At 30.7% G+C, this 19,850-nt stretch overlaps 1 protein-coding gene across 4 annotated transcripts in view; it reads left to right on the top strand.

Annotated features, from left to right (window-relative positions):
* The first annotated feature begins 625 nt into the window (after window positions 1-625).
* The window catches only part of LOC129953418 (paired box protein Pax-6), a 47,693-nt gene continuing 28,468 nt past the window's right edge, over window positions 626-19,850 (top strand). For 3 of the 4 annotated variants that reach the window (XM_056066631.1, XM_056066630.1, XM_056066628.1), the window contains exons 1-3: window positions 626-960; window positions 2,820-3,059; window positions 8,579-8,746. In XM_056066631.1, the coding sequence (XP_055922606.1) occupies window positions 2,951-3,059; window positions 8,579-8,746 (277 nt within the window). In that variant the 5' untranslated portion in view covers window positions 626-960; window positions 2,820-2,950. The remainder of the gene's footprint in view (window positions 961-2,819; window positions 3,060-8,578; window positions 8,747-19,850) is intronic. The other variant, XM_056066629.1, reaches the window with a different exon arrangement.

Below are 19,850 nucleotides of genomic sequence, written 5' to 3'. Positions count from 1 at the left end.
ACCATGTTGCTTCTTAGTTTATCATACTAACATAATAATCGTTTCATCTCGCTCATTTACACATGCAGAACCATCAACAAAAACGAGGAAAGATATACTTGAGCCAAGCCCCCTACTAGAATAGAAGAAAAATCAAACATCCCCTTTTCGTTTATGGTGAAAATAATTTTGCCTTTCTCTCTCTGCCTCTGTTTCTCTTTCACACGCACGTTGTTTGCATTATGCCTTATGTCCAATAGGAATCTACAACCAAGTAACGAATCTGAGCACACCGGCTGGTTGACTTGCTCAAAATCTTTTTTCACTTATTCATGTATGCATGAAGAGTTATGTGTGTACAACGGGAAAAAGAGTATCAGTGTCATATCAGTTATTCCTTGCCATATTCCCGTTGCAAAATCGCACGCGACACGCAATAACGAATTATTCTATAACTTTATATATACCTACCTATCAGTTAGTTGAAATTTAGAACAAAGGCAAAAGTAAGTTAAGAATTTAAGCGTTGTCGTAATCGTTGCCGCTGTTGTCATCACCGTCTTTGATTTTCGTCGTCGTCGTGGGTCATAGTTTAACGCCTTCACCGCCGTCACCGTTGCCGTCAAGTATATTTAAAAGCTGGCCTTCCATGTTTCGTTATTTTGTCCATACTTCCTACCTATATAGTTTGTTTTTATAACTTTTACCTTTTTGCATACCTACCTGTCTAACTATCGCAATCGAGTCTTTTTTGGTTAAACGTCGGAAGAAAGCGCATATTTTGATAAATAACCCGCCGTATTTATTGTGAATGTTGTGTATGCTTTATTGAAATTGTGAAGTGAAAAAAAAAAACTAAAAGTTATCTCTATCACACCTGATATCGAATTTATATGTACCTAATGCTAAAAGTTCATAACAAAAGTCCTAAGGGAGTAAAGAAATATAAAAGAAAAACACCTGTAGCAGCAATAACGAAGAGTTGAGACGTCATTTAATTTACCGTGTGCGATAGAAATCATTCGTTGGAAGTTTTTTTTATTTACGTGCTTACTTGGGTGCTCACCTACTTACATTGTTGTCGTAACATCATCATAAAAACTATTCACAAAATATTCTAATTCCCCATAAATAAATGTGCCACTTTTTTTAAGAACATTCATTTGGTACCTACCTATTTAATTAAAAAGCTCACATCTTGCTCACTACTGAAATTCTGTCGTAGATAGATTATAAGAAAAAAATTAGATATCCAAACACTTTTCTGTATATTATTTAACTGAACAAACACAAATGCCTATAGTTAGGTACCTACAAAGTAAACAAACGATAACAACATCAAATCAATTGCTTTGAAAAATATTATTTTGTTATACTTATTATTTGTTGTATGTAAAAGCAGACAGAGTTAAAACAGATACTGCCATACCTACTTACTCTAGTAGTAGTCGAAACTCAATGTTGTTTACCCCATTTTGAACTCGATCAACCTGTCAAAAATTTAAGAAAAAGATTTAAGTTTAGAATGATAAGAACAAGGGGGACATACGTCATGACTACTTTGAACGGGAATTTCTTCTGAAAAGTTCAATCCATGTAAACCTAAATCAAGACGTGGTGTGAAGATAATCTCACACTTTAACCTTATTCATCAAAATTGATCAATCAAATTCAACTCAAAAAATAAGCCTTAATTTGTGTACCCATCACGATATCTGAAATAATCGAAATTGCAAATAGTGTGTTCAAAAAATACCAATAGCTTTTGTTGTCCTACGGGATTAAACAAAAGCTAACATTTGGATGATATAGAAAACATTTTCAATCACTTTACAAATGTATGATTTTATGTTTAAAAAAATATAAAATTCATTAGTACCTTGGTATTTACAATATCACAAATATATACCATCAGGCGGTTATCTCCTTGGAAAACATGTTTTTTACAATAATTCTCAAATTGCTAAATCCATCGCAACACCATTCAATTGGTTTATTATCTTTCACATTATTATTGAACGCGTTCAAAAGCGAATGCGGCCTAATAGCCATACAATTAATAAATTTCGCCAATTCAATATCAACTGGAAGACAAAAATATTCGCGGTCTTACGTTATTCGTTTCTTATAACAATTCGATGCACTTTATCAGAGTCTTGAGTTAACTTCTTCTATTTATTCACATCGATTACATTCTACAAATTATGACAGTTAAAAGTAACGAGTAATTTAAAATAAAAACTTTCTGTCAAAATTGTATTTTGTAGGTGAACGGGCTTCACTTCAAAATGACACAAGAACATATTCAATTGTTCATGACATTTGGTCCATGTGTTCGATTCGAACATCAGATGAATTACAATGGTTGTACCTACGTATTACAAAAACCGCTTCTTCCCTGCAGACATATTAAGTTTTTCCGATCAAAACAACAAATAATAACAAACATTTGAGTTTACAATTTGGCACAACACTATAACAGTTATGGTTGACTAAATTCTGTGATTGCAATTAAAATTTTGTTTGTACTTAAATAGAAATCATAACCCGATAAAAATTCTGTTTACTTTTCCATACAGTTTACAAAACATCAATTCATATTTTCCAATATTTATTATTTTTTTTTTTGATTTCTTGTAAGTATTTATTTTTGTAGAAAAAATTACAAAAAAACAAATATTCATATGACTTGTATGAAAAAATAAAAAAATTAAAGGAACAAGTCATTAATATTTAGTTTATTTCAGAAATCATTTTGCATGAGTTTTCTTTGAATTTATTTTCCATTATTTACATATCCTTTAAGTACCTATTTCATAATAAATGTATCTTCCTTGTAGTGCAACAACAAAATTAAATTATTACAAAAAAATACAAAAAAGTGAATAATGTAAATATTATATATAAAAAGTGAAAAAACAAGAAATTGAAACAAAAAAAAGTTAACATTCCTGAAACGAAATAAAGTTTTATGTTTGCATTGCAACCAACACCGGCTATGGGAGCCGTTGTTGCCCCATGGTCAGGTTCAATGATTGATAGGATACCATCCTTGGATGATATGCCGCACAAAGGTAAAGGTATGCACATATTTTTCTTCTTATATACGCAAAAATAAATATTCATTTCCTTTTTTTTAATTCTGGAAAAGCTCTTTGGGCTTCACATAAATATTTTTACTTTGTCTCATCTTACCTATCTATAACCCGCTTACAATGACGTCAATTTGACTTTCATAGTTTCTTTTCGAATTATTTAATTATGAGTTATTTTTATTTAATGTTCTTCGACAAATAACAAACAAAATATTTTATCAACATAAGGTTTTTTTTGTTTCACTCATAATATTTTCCACGTTAGGCTTTAAAAATAACAAAGATCTTCCGAATTAATTATAAATAAACAAAAAAAGTAAGGTGGTTGAATTAAGTAATTTCAGTAAGTCTTTTGAGACAATTTTAACATAAAGGTGAGCTCAAGTAGTCCTAAAGTTGATGGGTTAGGTTGAAATTAAGTAAGGGGATTTGAAATGCGGCGGTAACTTAAAATGTCGGTAAAATCCAAAGGTAGGGACAAATATATTCTTTCCGATCCCACCGACCGGCCACCCACCGTTGGCGGTATAATATTTGTTCACGACTAGTTGAGTTTAACTTAGTCTTCTGTACACTGCACAGGTACACTCAATTTATGTTTAAGATCAGATTTGAATAATGCCGTCGGGGCAACAACTTTCGTTAAAGAAATCGATGTCAAAAACGGAATGACGACGTCTCTAATATCCACTTTATTAAATGATAGTTTAATATAACAACCAAAGAAAAATTTAGCTACTTTCATAATATTTTTCCGCTTTGTACACAATTTGGAAAAAACGCGTTAATTAGAAAAAGATGGTTTTATTTCTAGGAGCAATCTTTAGAAAGCTTCTTGAGCTTTATAAGCCATGCCTTACTGTAACAATTTTTTTAAATGAATCGGAGTGTATATGATGGATCAAGAACTGAAATACAAATTGTGTGCCTAGACCCAGGCATATAATTCTATAATAGCCTTAACTCAATAGCTCTAACCGTTTTTACAACGATAACAAGAAGGAGCAATCAAAAGGGCAACAACAACAACAAACCTGTGGTTGTGTTACGGTTTTTGCGACCACTGTTCACCAAACAGTAGTTATGGCCGGGAAGATTGGTACCAACATAATTAAATTCATCAAATGTAAACCTTGTTTCAGAATCTTAAGCATATAGTAAAAAAAATTAATGGGCATTGCGATTTCAATAAAAATGTATGAATGCCTTGAGATTTAAATCAAAGTTAACTTTGCATTTATCCTTATCCTTAAAGTTGTATGCCATTTGAACCCGTACATGGATGGTCTTAAACCAAATGCGATACTGGGGTATTGATGTCATTCACTCTCGAGGTATTTAAAACAAAAATCAGTATTTTGTATAGCATACAAAAACTATCTATTTGATTTTTCTAAAAGTCCATCTAAATCTCTATTTCTTGTCAAAACGTTTGAGTAAAAAATCAAACAATAAAATTGTCGCTTCGATTTTGTAAAAAAATAACCAGATGTCAAAAATGTCTTGCTTTGAAACAGAATTTAATGTTGGAGTCTATATCCTTTGCCAAATATTGTTTTTTCAGTTTTTTATTTCCTAGAAAAATTCGTTATCGCGTCACAATGTACATACAATTTAAAATTTTATTGAAGTCACACCAAATTGTTCACTTTTTTTTTAAATTATATCTTACGATGTTATTACCTGTAAAACAAACTTTATTTGAAGTCGATATCTTTTCTGGCTCTTGAGATATACCCGACGGAACAAAGGTATGTCGAACGTATAAAGAAACATTTATTTAGATTCTAGGGACCTTTAACGTCGAGAAATGTCTAAATTTTCAATTCTATATATCGGACCCGTGGCATGATGGTTAGTGCGTTGGACTGTCATGTCAGAGGTCTTGAGTTCGATCACTGCCCATGCAGTCTTAAGTTTTTTCACGGGTACTGCCTCTTGCGAGGAATTGACAAATTCTCCAAGAGTAACTCTTGTCATGAAAAAGTGCTTTCTCAAATTAGCCGTTCGGATTCGGCATATAAACTTGAGGTCCCCTCCATTCCTGACAACATTACTCGCACACAGGAATGGTTGAGAGTTGTAAGTCACTAGGCCCTATTTCTCAACGGACTGTTACGCCACCCAATATATTTATTTTATATATTGGACCGACTACAATATGGGAAGTTAATAAAAATAAAATATTTTTCGTAAAATTATTTAATTTTTCCAATTTGCGTTTAATGGTGCTTCTAGATATTTTCTTTAATTTAAAGATTTTCCTTTTTTAAATGAAATAACAAAAAATATTTTTTCTACAGAATAGTCAACAAACGTTTTCAAAACCGATACAAATTTTTATTGAAAATAATTATAACTAAGGCATTGGTTTTATTCTTTTTGGGAACTTTTATTTTTATGATCCTGTAAAGGTACAAACAATTATTATGAGATTTGCTCAAGAACATGATATAACGTAAGATTGCGTAGTTAAACAAAAAAAACACAAATCAATTTATAAAAATGCTTTATTTTTATTTCATTTAAGACTATTTCTAAGCGGGTTCATATGGGTCCAACTTTCAATTTAAGCTTATCGGTGTTAAATACACACGATTTGATTTAAACAACCAATATTAAGTCATCAAATTTTTATCTGCAGTGAAATTGTGTTAGATCTATATCTCAAAATATTCAAGTTTGTGTCTCACAAATTCCAGTTGCAAATTCAGAAAGGACATAAGCTGGTCTATCACCATATTCAGTTTTTACCTTCTTTTACGTGACACCTATGTATGTATGTTTTTCTCTAAAATTATTTTAGAAAATTCGGAACAACAAACGCGGCTAAGGATCTTCAGAAAATCATGATAGAGAACGCTATTTTCAAAACGACAATCATTTTCCCGAACTATCTAGCGATATGGGGGCTAAACAGATTTTGTTTTTTTTGACTTCTTTCCCGGATCCAAACGTTTAGTATTCTTGAGGGTTAGTCAACATTAATTAGTAATACTTTTTAAACTCCCGTCACTGAAAAAAAAAACTATTGATTCATGAGCTCATTAAAAATTTAAAAAAAAACTTAAGAGGTATCCTTTTTAAACTATAATTTTTCTCTTTTTGTTGACAACAAAAAAACAAAACGAGAACATGTGTGTAGTGATTCTTACTATCCGCACATTTTTTTGCTCGGATTTCCTGCAACCACAAACCAATTAGGCCAATATTTTTGTATTCTTTTACAAAACTTATTAAATTTAAAATCAACTCACAACTTTTCAAATGAAAATCAATTAAAAAAATTGGTTTAATTGTTGAATTAGAGTGTGCTATTCAAACATTATAATTAAACTAGAAAATTTTTAAGTTAGACAAAATGTAAAGCACTTATCTCTATTACAATTTGAAAAATATTTTATTCTTATTTTATTTTATTTAAATCCGTTAAATAAAATTATATAAACAAATATGGTGGCACGGGTATAAGATCAAAATTTCAGGCGTCGAAAAAAAATATTTTACTGTATATAATACCACGTCGTGTTCGGTCCCTACGCTCATTTTAGATGACACTCCTTTTGCTTGATGCACAATTTGTCAATTGGACATAACTTTTTCTGCACATGAAAGTATATACAGCACCCGTAGAATTGCTAGAGGAAAGAAGAACTATTTAGTGGATAAAAAGCAGAACTGTTTTATAGCCGGTTTCCAAAATGCTATTGATGAATCGCTTCCTCGTTGGGTTCAAAACCGTCCAGGAAGTTCGATACTAATACAAAAGTATTATAGACAGATTTAGATCCCATAGCCTAGAGCGGACGCCGTTTTATCTCCGAACCTCTGCCTTATTTTTGTAAATAAGCTGTTGTCTGAAATCTAATGTCTTGAAAACTGAATGCTGTTTATTGTCGTTATAGTTTAACTCTCAGTCCATCCCACTTTCCATGAGTGGTATTCTTGCATTGAAGGGACACACAGTAGGTATACAAAACGAAAATGTTTTTTAATTAATTCGACAAAAGCAATATCTTTATGATGTTTTTTTATTTGATAAGAATTTTATAAGTAGTTATGGAGTTTTAAAAAATGATAATGTTTACGATAAGCACTTAAAATTATTTATAACTGCAAAGTGAAAAAATGGTTTAGGTGACCGGTACATACTGCTCATACATTTACTATATGACTAACTGTTAGTCATATTTTTGTGATGCATTTATTTGATGTATTTGACAGCCAACATTTCGATTGAATATTGTTTTTTCGTATTTATTTGAATACGTAGATATATTTATATATATTTTCTCAAAAAAAAAAAAAAATAAGTACACTTATAGATTACATAATAAATTATTCAATTGTAATGTTACAAGAAATGAGAAATATTTGTCGGCAATGGCATTATCTATAACAAAACAACAAATTATAAATGCATAATTACTGTCTCTATGTTCTCATACTTAATTTCCCAAAGAATAAAGATTTTAAGGGAGTGCCTATTTGACTATGAAACCTCGGTCAAAAGCGTACACGGTTAAGTTTGGTATCAAATGAAAGGTGACGTTGACGTTGAGCATGCAATATGAGGGACTTTCCAAATCGTTTATGAGAATTCTGAGATATTTGATCTTGAAGTTAGCAATAGTAAGAAGAACACTTCTGTTTTTAACGACGAATTACGAATCACACCAAAACCAACACGTTTCTGTCTAGGCCTGCCTTACAGCAAACCTTTGACGATAAAGCAATTATAATTGCTTATAAAAACATCGGATCGTTTGATTTTGGTGTAATTTTATTGTGCTTAAAAAACTCTTAAAAATTTTGCATATGCATTTTAAAACAAAAAATCATGTTTTCTCCGTCGTAAAGCGAGGGTACAAAACCGCAAGATGAAGACTTTTAAGAAGTTTGAAAATATTGTAGAAGTTTCAAAATACTAAATCTTAGATTTAAAATCAAATTCTTACCTTATGATTTACATCTTCACAAGTCTATTCGAATATGAAAGGAGTATTTTGAATTAAGTTACATTCTTCACAGGGTACATATTTAATTTTTGAAAGGAGTTAAAATATATAACAATTAAAAGGCCATGAAATAAGTTGTATGTTGGTTCTTCATAACTTATTTTTGAATGATATTTGATAACAAAAGGTAGCATACCAATTTCAATCCGAACATCTAAAAATCTGTATAAATAAGAAAAATAATAAGGCTTATGTTTTAAAGCTCCGAAAAATACCTTTCATGTGATTACAAACATTTTTTTATCTCTTTCTAACTGATCAGTTAAATCTCAAATATCTTTGATTTCTTATTAACAGTTTAAAAAATATTTCACCGAAACAACAAGCTAAACGTCACATTTCATATGATACCAATTTTTCTTGGGTACACTCTTAGTCAGAAATGAGCAAAACCCTTTTAAAAATAAATAAAAATTCGATAAAACAACAAAAAACTCATTGTCATTGTCATTAAAAATAAAAATATTTTTATTTGTTTACTTATAGACAATGTCATTGCCATGCGAAATCTACATTATATGGGTACAGGAAAAGCTACTGCTGTGGATACAACAACGGCCGAATCATCCTCTACTCCCACACACTCCTCATCGTCATCATCGTCGTCGTCATATTTTGCTGCGACAACTTATTATCATATAACAGATGATGAATGTAAGGTCAATTTTTCAAAATTGTATTCTTAAATATTTTTGTGTGCATTTAATTTGTACCTACGTAATATTAATTAAAGAATCCCTCGGGGCTTGAAGTTGAAACATAAGTCAAATGACACAAGATAGTTATTATCTACACTTCTTTCAAGTGTGATTTCCTATACCTCACTCCTGCAGGTACTTACATAGATACTCGTATGTGGATATAATCCTAAAAATGGGAAGCCATATATGCATTCGCAATCCAAAGAGGTGTGAAACCGCAGATAATATGTAATAAATGAAATGAATATCAAGATTTAAAAAAAATACATTGAGCTTTGCGTCCTATGGTTTAGTGAAGGCCCTCTTCACCTTAAGGGGCTCAAAGTCACATAAAAGACGATGCAAACAATAGGATGCACAATTTTGGAAGTCGTTATATTCTGTGGGCTACAAAAGTATGTAAATGTTTATTTGAACGATTTAAAATGTTTCAGATATATCTGCTAAGTTCTTACAAGTCCGTCTATGACGTTTTCATTCTTAGGAAAGGATAACTTGCGCTAAATTAGGTAGTAATTATGGCTTTGATTTGTGCCGAGTCGTTAATAATGTTTACCTTATAAAATAGGAATTCAAACTTTAGAAGTCCAACAAAGGTGAAGGAAAATGTTTGGTTTATTCTTAAGCGGCCCATAGACACCACACTTGTGCGGAAATGTGTGCTGTTTGTGGGCTAGTACACACACTGATAATTATTTAAGGAACGGAGCGAGAGAGTGTCTGTTTCTTGATGTCTTTGAAGAGTCATCTGAATCGTGATTGATTGAGGAGCGTAGAAATTTTTACGAATTCATATGCAATTCCTTATTGTGAATTCTGGAGATCACATATACACAGATCTTTGACAAGAGCTTCCTGAGATCTTGCGTTCTAGCGTATACAATTAAATGTATTTTCAAACCAAGCTAAAAAAGAAGCATGGCAAACCATGCTTAATAAATAAACGGAACAAGAAAGTCATGCAGATTTAGGACATTTGTTTAAATCTTCATCTTTTCTTAGTGTATCTACTTAAACAAAATTAAAAATTAGGTTGACCCCAAAAATCTTACGAAATAAGAACTCTTATGCTATACAATGTAGTATAAACTGAACAAATTCAACAAAAGAGAAAGAGTTCTTTTTTGTATACAAATATGCTTAACAAAAAAAGTTTAGCTGAAACATAATAACTAAATTTTTTAAATTTATAACTAAAAATTGTATTAACTTAAAAATATTTGTATGCAAGAAGAAAAGCGCTTTTCACATCTTGCATAAGCCTTAGAAAAATCGAATTGACAGTATTCATTAAAAATAAAATAAATTCTAAAAAATATGATAGAAACTTTATAAATAATTTTATTTTATTTAATTCTTCACACAAATAATCTTATTTTATTTTAACTTTCGGTAAAATTTAAAAGAACAAATCAACTGATCTTTTTTTCTTGGAAAACTAATTAAATTATACTTGAATATCTCTACAAAAAACGGCTTAAACTTCAATTATGTTCCTTAAATGAAAATTATTTTCAAGGGCATCAATGGTAAGATATGTGGGTCGCATTCAAGCCTCATTTTTGTTTGTATTTTAACTATCCAGATCACTTGTTGTTGTTTGTTTCATTGAGATCGCTTGCAGAACTTAAATTTACACGATTTGGTGTGACCTGTGTTGTGGATTCACACACCGTCGTAGGTACACATGTGCGCACAGATGTGTGTGAGTCGCTTAAAAGCTCTAAAGTCGAATTCTAGAATAGATCGGATAAGCTTCTAATATCGATCCCTACGTTACCCCTAATTTTACTATGAATGCCTCAAAAATTAAATGCTTTATGGCAATTAATAATAAATAAAAATAAGGCAATAGCGAAGTAGAAAAGAAGTATCTTCATAATTTGGCTAACATCCTGCCTTGCAGGAAACATGCATAAAAAACCAGCACACAAACAACCAAATCATGTTGTATTATTGTCAAGGATAAAAACTTTCCTTATATTATACCTAATTTTATGTACTAATATTTACTTGAAGACCGCTCCTCAGCAGTGGTAACAAACAATTAATTGCCAGATACGTCCCTTTGATTTTCCGTGTTCGCCCGTTGATTTTCCGGATACGTCCGTTTGAATTCATTGGGTTGTCCCGTTGATTTCCGATCTTGCCGGGTTCGCTTATTGATTGACTGGATACGTCTATTATGGTTTGGCGGGTGGGTCCCTTGATTTGATTAACTTAGTTACATTAGCTACGAAATCGTCAAGCGGACAAAATCGTCAGAGAATACCAGTAGGGTTCTATAAACCTCACAACCAGAATTAATTTACAACCTTATCTTCACCGAGTAGCTCCAGTTGAAGCGGACGACTTAATTTACATCGGAATTGTTATTCGTTTTTAAATTAAAATAAAATAAACACAAAAACAAACTAATTTATGGAAAACACAGGTAAACCGGCGAGCGAAGCCTTAGGCTTTTTAAAAAAGGACATCACACATTTTTGATAAGGAACTTGAAATTTTTCTTTTTTTTAATTTGTTTGTTTTGACGTCGGTGAACAACTTTGTACCATTCTTCGATTCTTGCATTGAATTGTGCAAATATTTACAATACTCTTTTTCTACTTAACACATATTATTAGAGTATATTTGTCAAAACCTTAGAAAATATTTTTATAATATTCATATTATAAAGACTAAGATTATATACAGAATTTTTGTGTCCGGATACTAAAACATACAATACTTTTATAATACTAAAACATACGATATAATTTGCCTTGATTAAATTTCCCACACTTACAAACAATATAATGTACAAACGTTTCTGCGGTTACATTTTTGAAACGAAAATGAATTAATTTGAAAGTTAAGAACCTTGTTAAGTGTCCGGATACAAGTGATTTTACTAAATAGCTATATTGTTGTGACCAAAACGTCCAAAATCGACAGTTTGTTGATATTTCCAATGCGTTGTGTTGATGTTGCTCTTTTTCTTCTTTTGCAAATTAAGACAAATTCCTATTTTGAACCGTGATCGGCAAACGATTATCAATAAACTTACGGAAATAATTAAACTACAATTTTCTACTTTGAGTCAATTCTTTATCTGCACATTGCCACATTGGTTGTGAGTAACAATGATTTTAAATGTATCAACTTCTATCAAAATGCTTCCATTAAAAAGATTCTAGCTCGTGTATTTTTATCACAACGTTCCAATCCAGATCAGGTCAAGAAAATAAAACAGCTCAAATCATCACGTTTAAACTATATTATTTGAGGTTTAAAGCGGAGTTTGGCCTTTTGACCATTTTCTTCCATAATTATTTTTTTATTTTGAAGCCTTCTGTTAATACCTTTAATATTTCGGTACCTAAAAAAGTAAAGTCAATAACTAAGACAATTAACCTAATATTTTCGTCTCTAACAATAGTAAAAACTTTGAACTGAATCTGTTGGTATAGATTACCAGTTTACTTTTGACTGTGAACATTAAGTTTTTGAAGCCCACACCCTTCCTTTTGTACTTGGGTAGTTCGTTTTCCCTTTGAAATAATTCCTTCACTATTTGCCACAGTTAACTTTTCATAGTTGTTCGAGTCAAGTTTATCGTGTGAATTGTTCCACCCGAATCAATAACAAAGCCTTCATATATTGCATAGCTCAAATCAAAATAAAACTTTTCCGAAGATGTAACCCTATTGACTTTTCCCTTTTTGTTTGGATTTTCTTCCATTCTCAATACTTGAGATATTCTTTAGGTATATGATGCTTTATTTTTGAATACTTACCTACTTGATACTTTTAAAGCATTATTGGCAATTTATTTATTTTACCTCTGGTTCATTTTAGCAACTAAGATTCAACGAGTATTAAAGTTGGTTTCAAGTGCAGAACATAAAGGATGTCAGGTTATGGGGCTTACCAAAAATCATCGTCATAGAATTCGATATGGTCGCTCGTTTATGAATTTTCTTCAATTCTTAGGCTAAAAAATTGTATAGTCTGGAATGCGACCCACACTTATAACTTCCCATTCCAAAAATTATTTTTTAGCAGTGGGCCAAAGTATCATTTAACGGGTATCTGAAAGTATGTGGCCAATAATTGAAGTTTGAGCTATTTTCTGTCTTGATATTCGGGGCAAATTGTTTTTGCATTTTTGGTAAGATTTAATTCTTTTTGTAGAATTGCCTCATTTTTTTAGCTTTGTTCGATTTATTCGTTAGTCCTTCCTGTATATCTCGATGTTATTATCTGTAAAGCAACATGTATTGTATACATATATTAAATACAATTTAAAAATACTGACAAATTTGGCTGACTTAAAATATCTCACGATCCGATATTGGTATCGACTTCAAAAAAGTTTTATTTTATCATAAAGTCAGACACAATCGGTGTGACGGATTAACAAAATTAACAAGTGATTTTTTTTATAAATAATAAAAAAGGGAAATAACATCAATTTTCTAAAAAATAATTTGGTATAATTAATAATGTTTGCTTATTTGTATCTTAATGTAAATTGATGAACAATATCTTTAGGCAATTCCTGGGGAGTATAAATGAATAAACTTGACTGTATTCTAACGCGAGTACACGCAACATACAAATCGTCATTGTTTGACCTTGTAGCTTATTAGTCAAGGCTAATGCCAAGCCAAGCGAATTGCAGTCGTCTGATTGGAAAGGATGAGTCGGAAGGGATCGTTGGGGCTTGAAATCCGTGGCTGAAGAAAAACTGCACCTTTAAACCTTCTGTTCGAAATTGTATAGCTTCAAGAACATTGATCATTATTTTTTGTGTCTAATCTTGTACCTACCATTGAATAGCTCCGGCGCAATTCAATTCTAGAGAAAAATAATGATTGAGCAAATTTTGAATCAGAAGTTTTGTGGTAACTGATAAATCCAGCGGATTCAATTTGTAATATGTGATCCAATAGTTATGAAAAAATAACCAAAACCCTAATTCATTTAACTTCATTACTCTCTTGGACGTAAAAAAACTCAACCTTCCTTTTAATTGCATGCTTTTCTAAACTTCCTTACACGACAAGAACATCCATGGCGTCATGGTTAGTGCCTAGGAGTTAGGGGGTTTAAAGGCATTAATATTAAGTATTAACTTAGAGTGTCCTTTAATGTGGCCTTTAAGTTAGTTGTAAGTTGTGATTAATTAGGCTACTGAATGAATGTTTGTCCAGTTCTAAAAATGAGTAAGTAAAAATCAGTTTAAAAAATGTCATGCCAAGAGTCTTGATGGGTCGAATCCAAGCCTGATGTCACCTAAAAGTTTTGTTCACTGGTACTGCCTCTTGCGAGGAATTGGCAAATCCTTAAAGATTAATTATTCTTATCATAAAAAGTGCTTTCTCAAATTATTCGTTCGGATTCATAAAAAATATTATAGGTCCCCGCAAGCACTGAAAATACTAGCAAACGGGAATGGTTGAGGGTTGAAATTATTATTGTTGTTATAAATGACAATTTAGCTTTAAAAAAACATAATTTTTGAATTTACCCACCTTGTTAACTCCCCATATCATCCGTCGATTTGTCTTGCTAAAAACTTTAACAAAATATTCATTACAATATATCTTTTTTTATTCTCCTAATATACTCGAGTCGAAAACCAATTCTTATCAGTTTTTTTGTTGTTTTTGTAAGCTTACGTGTTTTGTTAAAGAAGTTGTCAGTTGCATTTTTCTATAAAACATTAACTTAAATACAAAAATTATCAACAATATTTTGCATATGATGAAATAGTTTGAATTCAAAATTATTTTTGCTAACGACATTTTTAACCGAAAACCTTTTTTACCAATTTAAGTAGCATTTCTTGAAAGTTTGTATTTCTTATATATATCAATATAGATATATTGATTGGATTTTTCTAAGAAAATTAAATCACTTTGAATGTAATACCTTTATTTATTTACGAGATATCGAGAACAAACAACAACTTTTAGCAATTTTGCGTCTTGTAGATTTTAAATTTTATGAAAAATTAACCAACTGTTGGATTTTTATTAAAATTTTAATGAATGTTAAAAACAATATTTCCTATAATTTGTACTTACGTTTATTTGTAGGTTGTTATTTTTTGTAAGAAAACGGTCAATTCGACTTTTTCTCAAAATTTTACCAGATATCAAATATGTTATTCATCGCATAAAAATATTTTGATTTTTTTTTCAAAATTGTATTAAATTGGTATCATGTCACCACATATGATACAACATTTAATTAAAGTCACTTTTTTTTAAGTTACTTTGGTAAAAAAATAACCCACTCAATTTGTTGAGGGTTTTTTCTGCATATTTCTGCATTATTATCGACGACGAAAAAATCTTCCTGTCCTGAACGTGCGGACGACACGCACACCCTTACATCTCTTAAAAAATAAAAAAATAGACTCTAGGGACCTTTAAACGTCGAAAACTATGTTAAAATTACCAATTCGACAAGTCGGGCCGATTACAACAACTTTCGAAAGATATAGGCACATATATACTATGTATCTTACTGTTTGCACTTGGTATTATAATTTTTTATTTTAAATTTGTGACCTAATAAATTAATTTTGTGTTATTATTTTTGTTCACGAATATAAAAAATTGTACTGCTTTTGTGTTTTCTAAAATAAGCAACATAATTTTTCGAAACAATTATTTTCTAATATTTTTCTCATTTCCGTAAAATGGAAAAACGCTAGAAAATTAAAAAATATCAAAATAAGAAATGTTTCTTTTGAATTTTTGAATACATATTAATATAGAAAAAGACTGTTTTATAAATTTACCTCGAATTAAGTGTATATAGAAAATAGAAGTTACAAAATAAATTTACAAATTATTTAAATAGAAGGCATCAGGGAAACAAGTCCATTAGATGCCGTTTAGAAGAAAAATATATAGAATATGCGAGACAAACGAGACTTCATTGCAGTTTTTGCATTCTTCGGGAGATTCATGGTTGAAGTATTGGCGACTTGAATATTAAGTTTATCCTACTCTAATTCGGAAAAGTTTTATACACTTTGCTATAGATCTTAATCCTTGTTGTAGGGAACTCTGAAGGAAATTACCTTGACTTAAGCATGAGTAACTTCATCCCTTTCAATGTTGTTGAAGATTTTTCGCATTAGAGGGGGAATGTTGTTGGCATTTTTGATTCCCGTTAAAATATTTAGGTTGTCTTTAAGAATCAACGTCTTAACTGTCCTAGATTGAGCCAAAGAGATTGCTCTTGTTATTGCTACTATTTCAGCTAAAAAACTACCAGCAGCGTTTGGGAGTATGCCATGGCAGGGGGTTATATCTTCGTTTGAATCTGACAGTTCTTTAACTGAATTTGTATGTAGTTTGTTATATAGCAAGATAACGATCATTATAATTCAAACCCATTTGTGTTCATGATAGGAAAGAAAAAATAAAAAAAAACGTTTATAAGTTCAAATAAATGCTTTTGAAGAATAGCTTGAAACAAATACTAATTTACCTATGGGTAAAATATTTTAGTTGAAATGCTAAGGTTTAAGTTTCCGTCGATTTAGTGCAATAAGCACGAAAAAGAAAGTGGCACGCGCCAATGCCGTTAATCCTAGTTGTTGTACCCATATATATATGTACGCTTTTTCACATTCACAATTTTTGGACGGTTTTCTTATGGACGGTTTTCTTACTTTTACATGAAATGAAATATGCCAACATTCAAACGTCCTAAAACATATTATGTATACCCGTTTTGATGATCCTTAATAAACTTCTAGTTTGATTACTTTAATTGTAAATCTGTGCAAATGATCACTAGTACATATTGTTACAATACAATTTTCCTTATATGAACTATAGCATAACAAATTTGAAAAAAGTGAAGCCTAATGCTAAAAAAGCCGATTAGATTTCATTCGACAGCTCATTCCGCAAATTATAAACAAGCTTGTTAGAGAAACTTATATGTCAAAGAACAGAATTTTTAGAAGAAAAATAAGACATGCAGATCAATTGATTCCGTCACTAAACATTATGATGTTGTCAACTATCCAACGGAATTCTTAACTTTACGCACTAAAAATAAAACGAAGAACTTTTTTTAAACTATTTATTTTTTATTTTTGGTTTAAATTATTCTACCAATTCAAATTCAATATTCATAGCTAAGACACGACAACGCTTATGGGTCTGCTAGAAGATTATGAATGTCCCACTGTCAATTGTCGGGATGATGTCAAGTAGAACATTTTTGCTTATTTTTATTCTTTGTTGTGCCCGAATAAACTTTTTCCTTTCATCTTTTTAATGGTTGTTTGTTGTTTTTTTTTATGAAATAAGGAGATGATACGACGGTTAACAGAATTAACTTTCAATTGACTTGTTTTGTTTTAGATGACGAGGATATTCTAAATAAATCTGTTGATAAATTTGATCTTCCGTGTAAATGCGGTCGATAATAAAGGCTTTATTTTATCTTGTGTCATTTTAAAATCTTCTATTTTTCTTATATAAAAGGAGAAGCCGATATACCTAATAAATGGGCAACTTAGACAGGATTCCATGCTTGTTACAATATTAGAAAATATAAACAACAACACAACTAATATGTATCGATACCTACCTCTTACACCTTACTCAACTTTATGTCAACCTTTTCGTTAACAAGATGGCCCTCTGTACCTTTACCTTTCCTTCATTGCTTTATATATTATACATATAGGGTAAGTATAGCTAACATTAAGTAATTTGATACTTTTTCTATTGGCTGTGGGGAAAAAAGTATAACAATGTCTTTCGATATCAGCACTTTTTTACTTGTTTTTTTTTATTTTGTTGGGTTTTATCTAAATTCCATCGAATGCCTACAAAAATGTGTCATACGAAGCCGTATATTGTGAGGTGGTCGTTATTGTTTTTTATAAAGTGCGTGGAGAAGTTCTTTTTCGTCTTATATATTCCTATATTTAAATTACTCCAAAAATAGGATTTCCAAAAAATTACTTGAAAATTAGAATTGATCTTTGAACGAAGAGGTATTGGTTGTACATATCTTGTTTCAAGAATACCTGAATAAACGAAAACATAAAAATGACTTTTTTTTAATAAATTGATATTGGATATCTGTCAAATGACGTCCAAAATTTCGTATTTTGAAATGGTTCTTATTGTTTATTTTTTATTGTTAAGTCAAAACTTAATTAATTAATACAAATTAAATGAATGTCTGCGAACATGTATTACATGCTAAATTATCTTTACATGTAAATGGTTCTATTTCCTCTTTCAAAAGAATTTATTTTGGGCTAAAAACGAAATTATCATTTTGATAAAGTTTTTAAATACGGGCTGATATGTCCGGTTTGTTTAGAGTAGTTTTTAAGTTGAATTAAACTTGTTGTAGGAATATTTGTGTGGATCGCATTCCAGACTCTTCTCAGTTCTGTATTTATAGTCTTGGATCGTTTATGGCATTAAGAAATAAAATTTTCTTTCTAAACGAAATTATTTGAAATCTTAATAACATTGCATGAACGACGAACAAAGTGTGTACCCTTGAAATTGTTGTTCAGTTGGCTATTATAAGATGTGTATCCGTTCAAGGATTCCGATAGAATTACTGTCTTATCTGCTTGTATAAAAGTAGCTTTGCAATGACCCAAAAGTTGTTCATACATTTCGTTTTGCCAACTTACAATCTCATCTATTTTCAGGCTTAAAAATATTCCACTCTTTCCCTTAATCAGTCCATTAAACATTTTGTCGATTCCGATTTCTTTGATTGATTCCAATTTGATGAAAAACCCCAAACCATTTTTACTCTCTCCTGTAACCAATCTCTTACTTTTTTGCTTACGATTTATAGGAGCTTATTGGCAAGTTTTGCATTCATTAAAAATTTCGAATTTGGGATTTGAAACAAACATGACATCACAATTGAAGAAAAGTAGATAAAATGTGTCCCCGATTCCATCCGCCTGTCTCTCCTTGCTACTACAGCCGAAACCATTGGGATCATTGAGTTCAAACGTAGTAATTAAGGTCTTGAGCCGATTTGCTTTAAGAGTTTTTTTTTCCATTTTTTTTCGACATTAAACAGTAATAGATTAACAGTAGTCTCCATACAAATTTGTTGGCCAAAAGTCGAAAATTCAAACTTTCTAAAAATCAAACCGATAGATTTGCATTAAACTTTCTTGAATTTATTTTCTTAACTTTGCTTCTTTCAATAAAAACATATATGTATGTTTGTATTGTTCCAGAAGGGTAACCCTATAGAACCGTTATTTTGTTTTTAATTTTTTTTTCAAGGACTAATCAACCGATTTCAATAATTTTTGTTCCGAACGATCTCTTATACTTTCAATAATATTTCATTATCAAAAATGTCTCTGCTTTATTTTTGACTTTTGAATTCGAAATTCGATTTCATAAAAATGGGTCATCGTTTTTTTGCGAAATGGAAAACAAATATTTTTAAACTTAAATTTAAAACAATTTCGATATATATAAAAAATTCATTTAAAAACTGTACAAAAATAAGGTTTTTTTGGGCATCTTAATTTTTGAAACCGAACTTTTACTATAGTTGAATGTTACCATTTAACATGGATAATGGATCACTTAGAAATCGAATGCATTCAAAATATCGAAAAGTGGTGATTCAAAATTAAAAAATAAAATATAAGTTTAGAAAATAAGTTTTCTTCAGCGATAAAAATCACATTTCTTACAATCAAACAAAATTGCCGAACATAAGAGTCAGAAACCTCACAAGCGATCGAAGAGGTGATATCGCATCTAAGGTGACAATGTGACTTTTTGGTCTGACTTATGACTTGTTTCTTCAAAGATACTATAATGGGCAATTGGTAACATAGAGTTTTGAACCTTTTTGTCGAATGATAACGAACCGGCGCGAAACTAAAGGTCATGTCTTGGAAAATATCGACATATACGCCGAGTCGCCGCGTCGCGCCGTACGACGGGAACTACCAACAAGACCAATTATGGCTTTATTTTGTAAGAATTTTTAAATTCGTGTTATTTCATGTTTTGACGACGTCAGGA

The sequence above is a fragment of the Eupeodes corollae genome, chromosome X (genome assembly GCF_945859685.1).
Source record: "Eupeodes corollae chromosome X, idEupCoro1.1, whole genome shotgun sequence".
In the NCBI taxonomy this organism is placed as follows: domain Eukaryota; kingdom Metazoa; phylum Arthropoda; class Insecta; order Diptera; family Syrphidae; genus Eupeodes; species Eupeodes corollae.
Note: the sequence above shows the minus strand (reverse complement) of the source record. Positions and strands in the feature narration are given on the sequence as shown.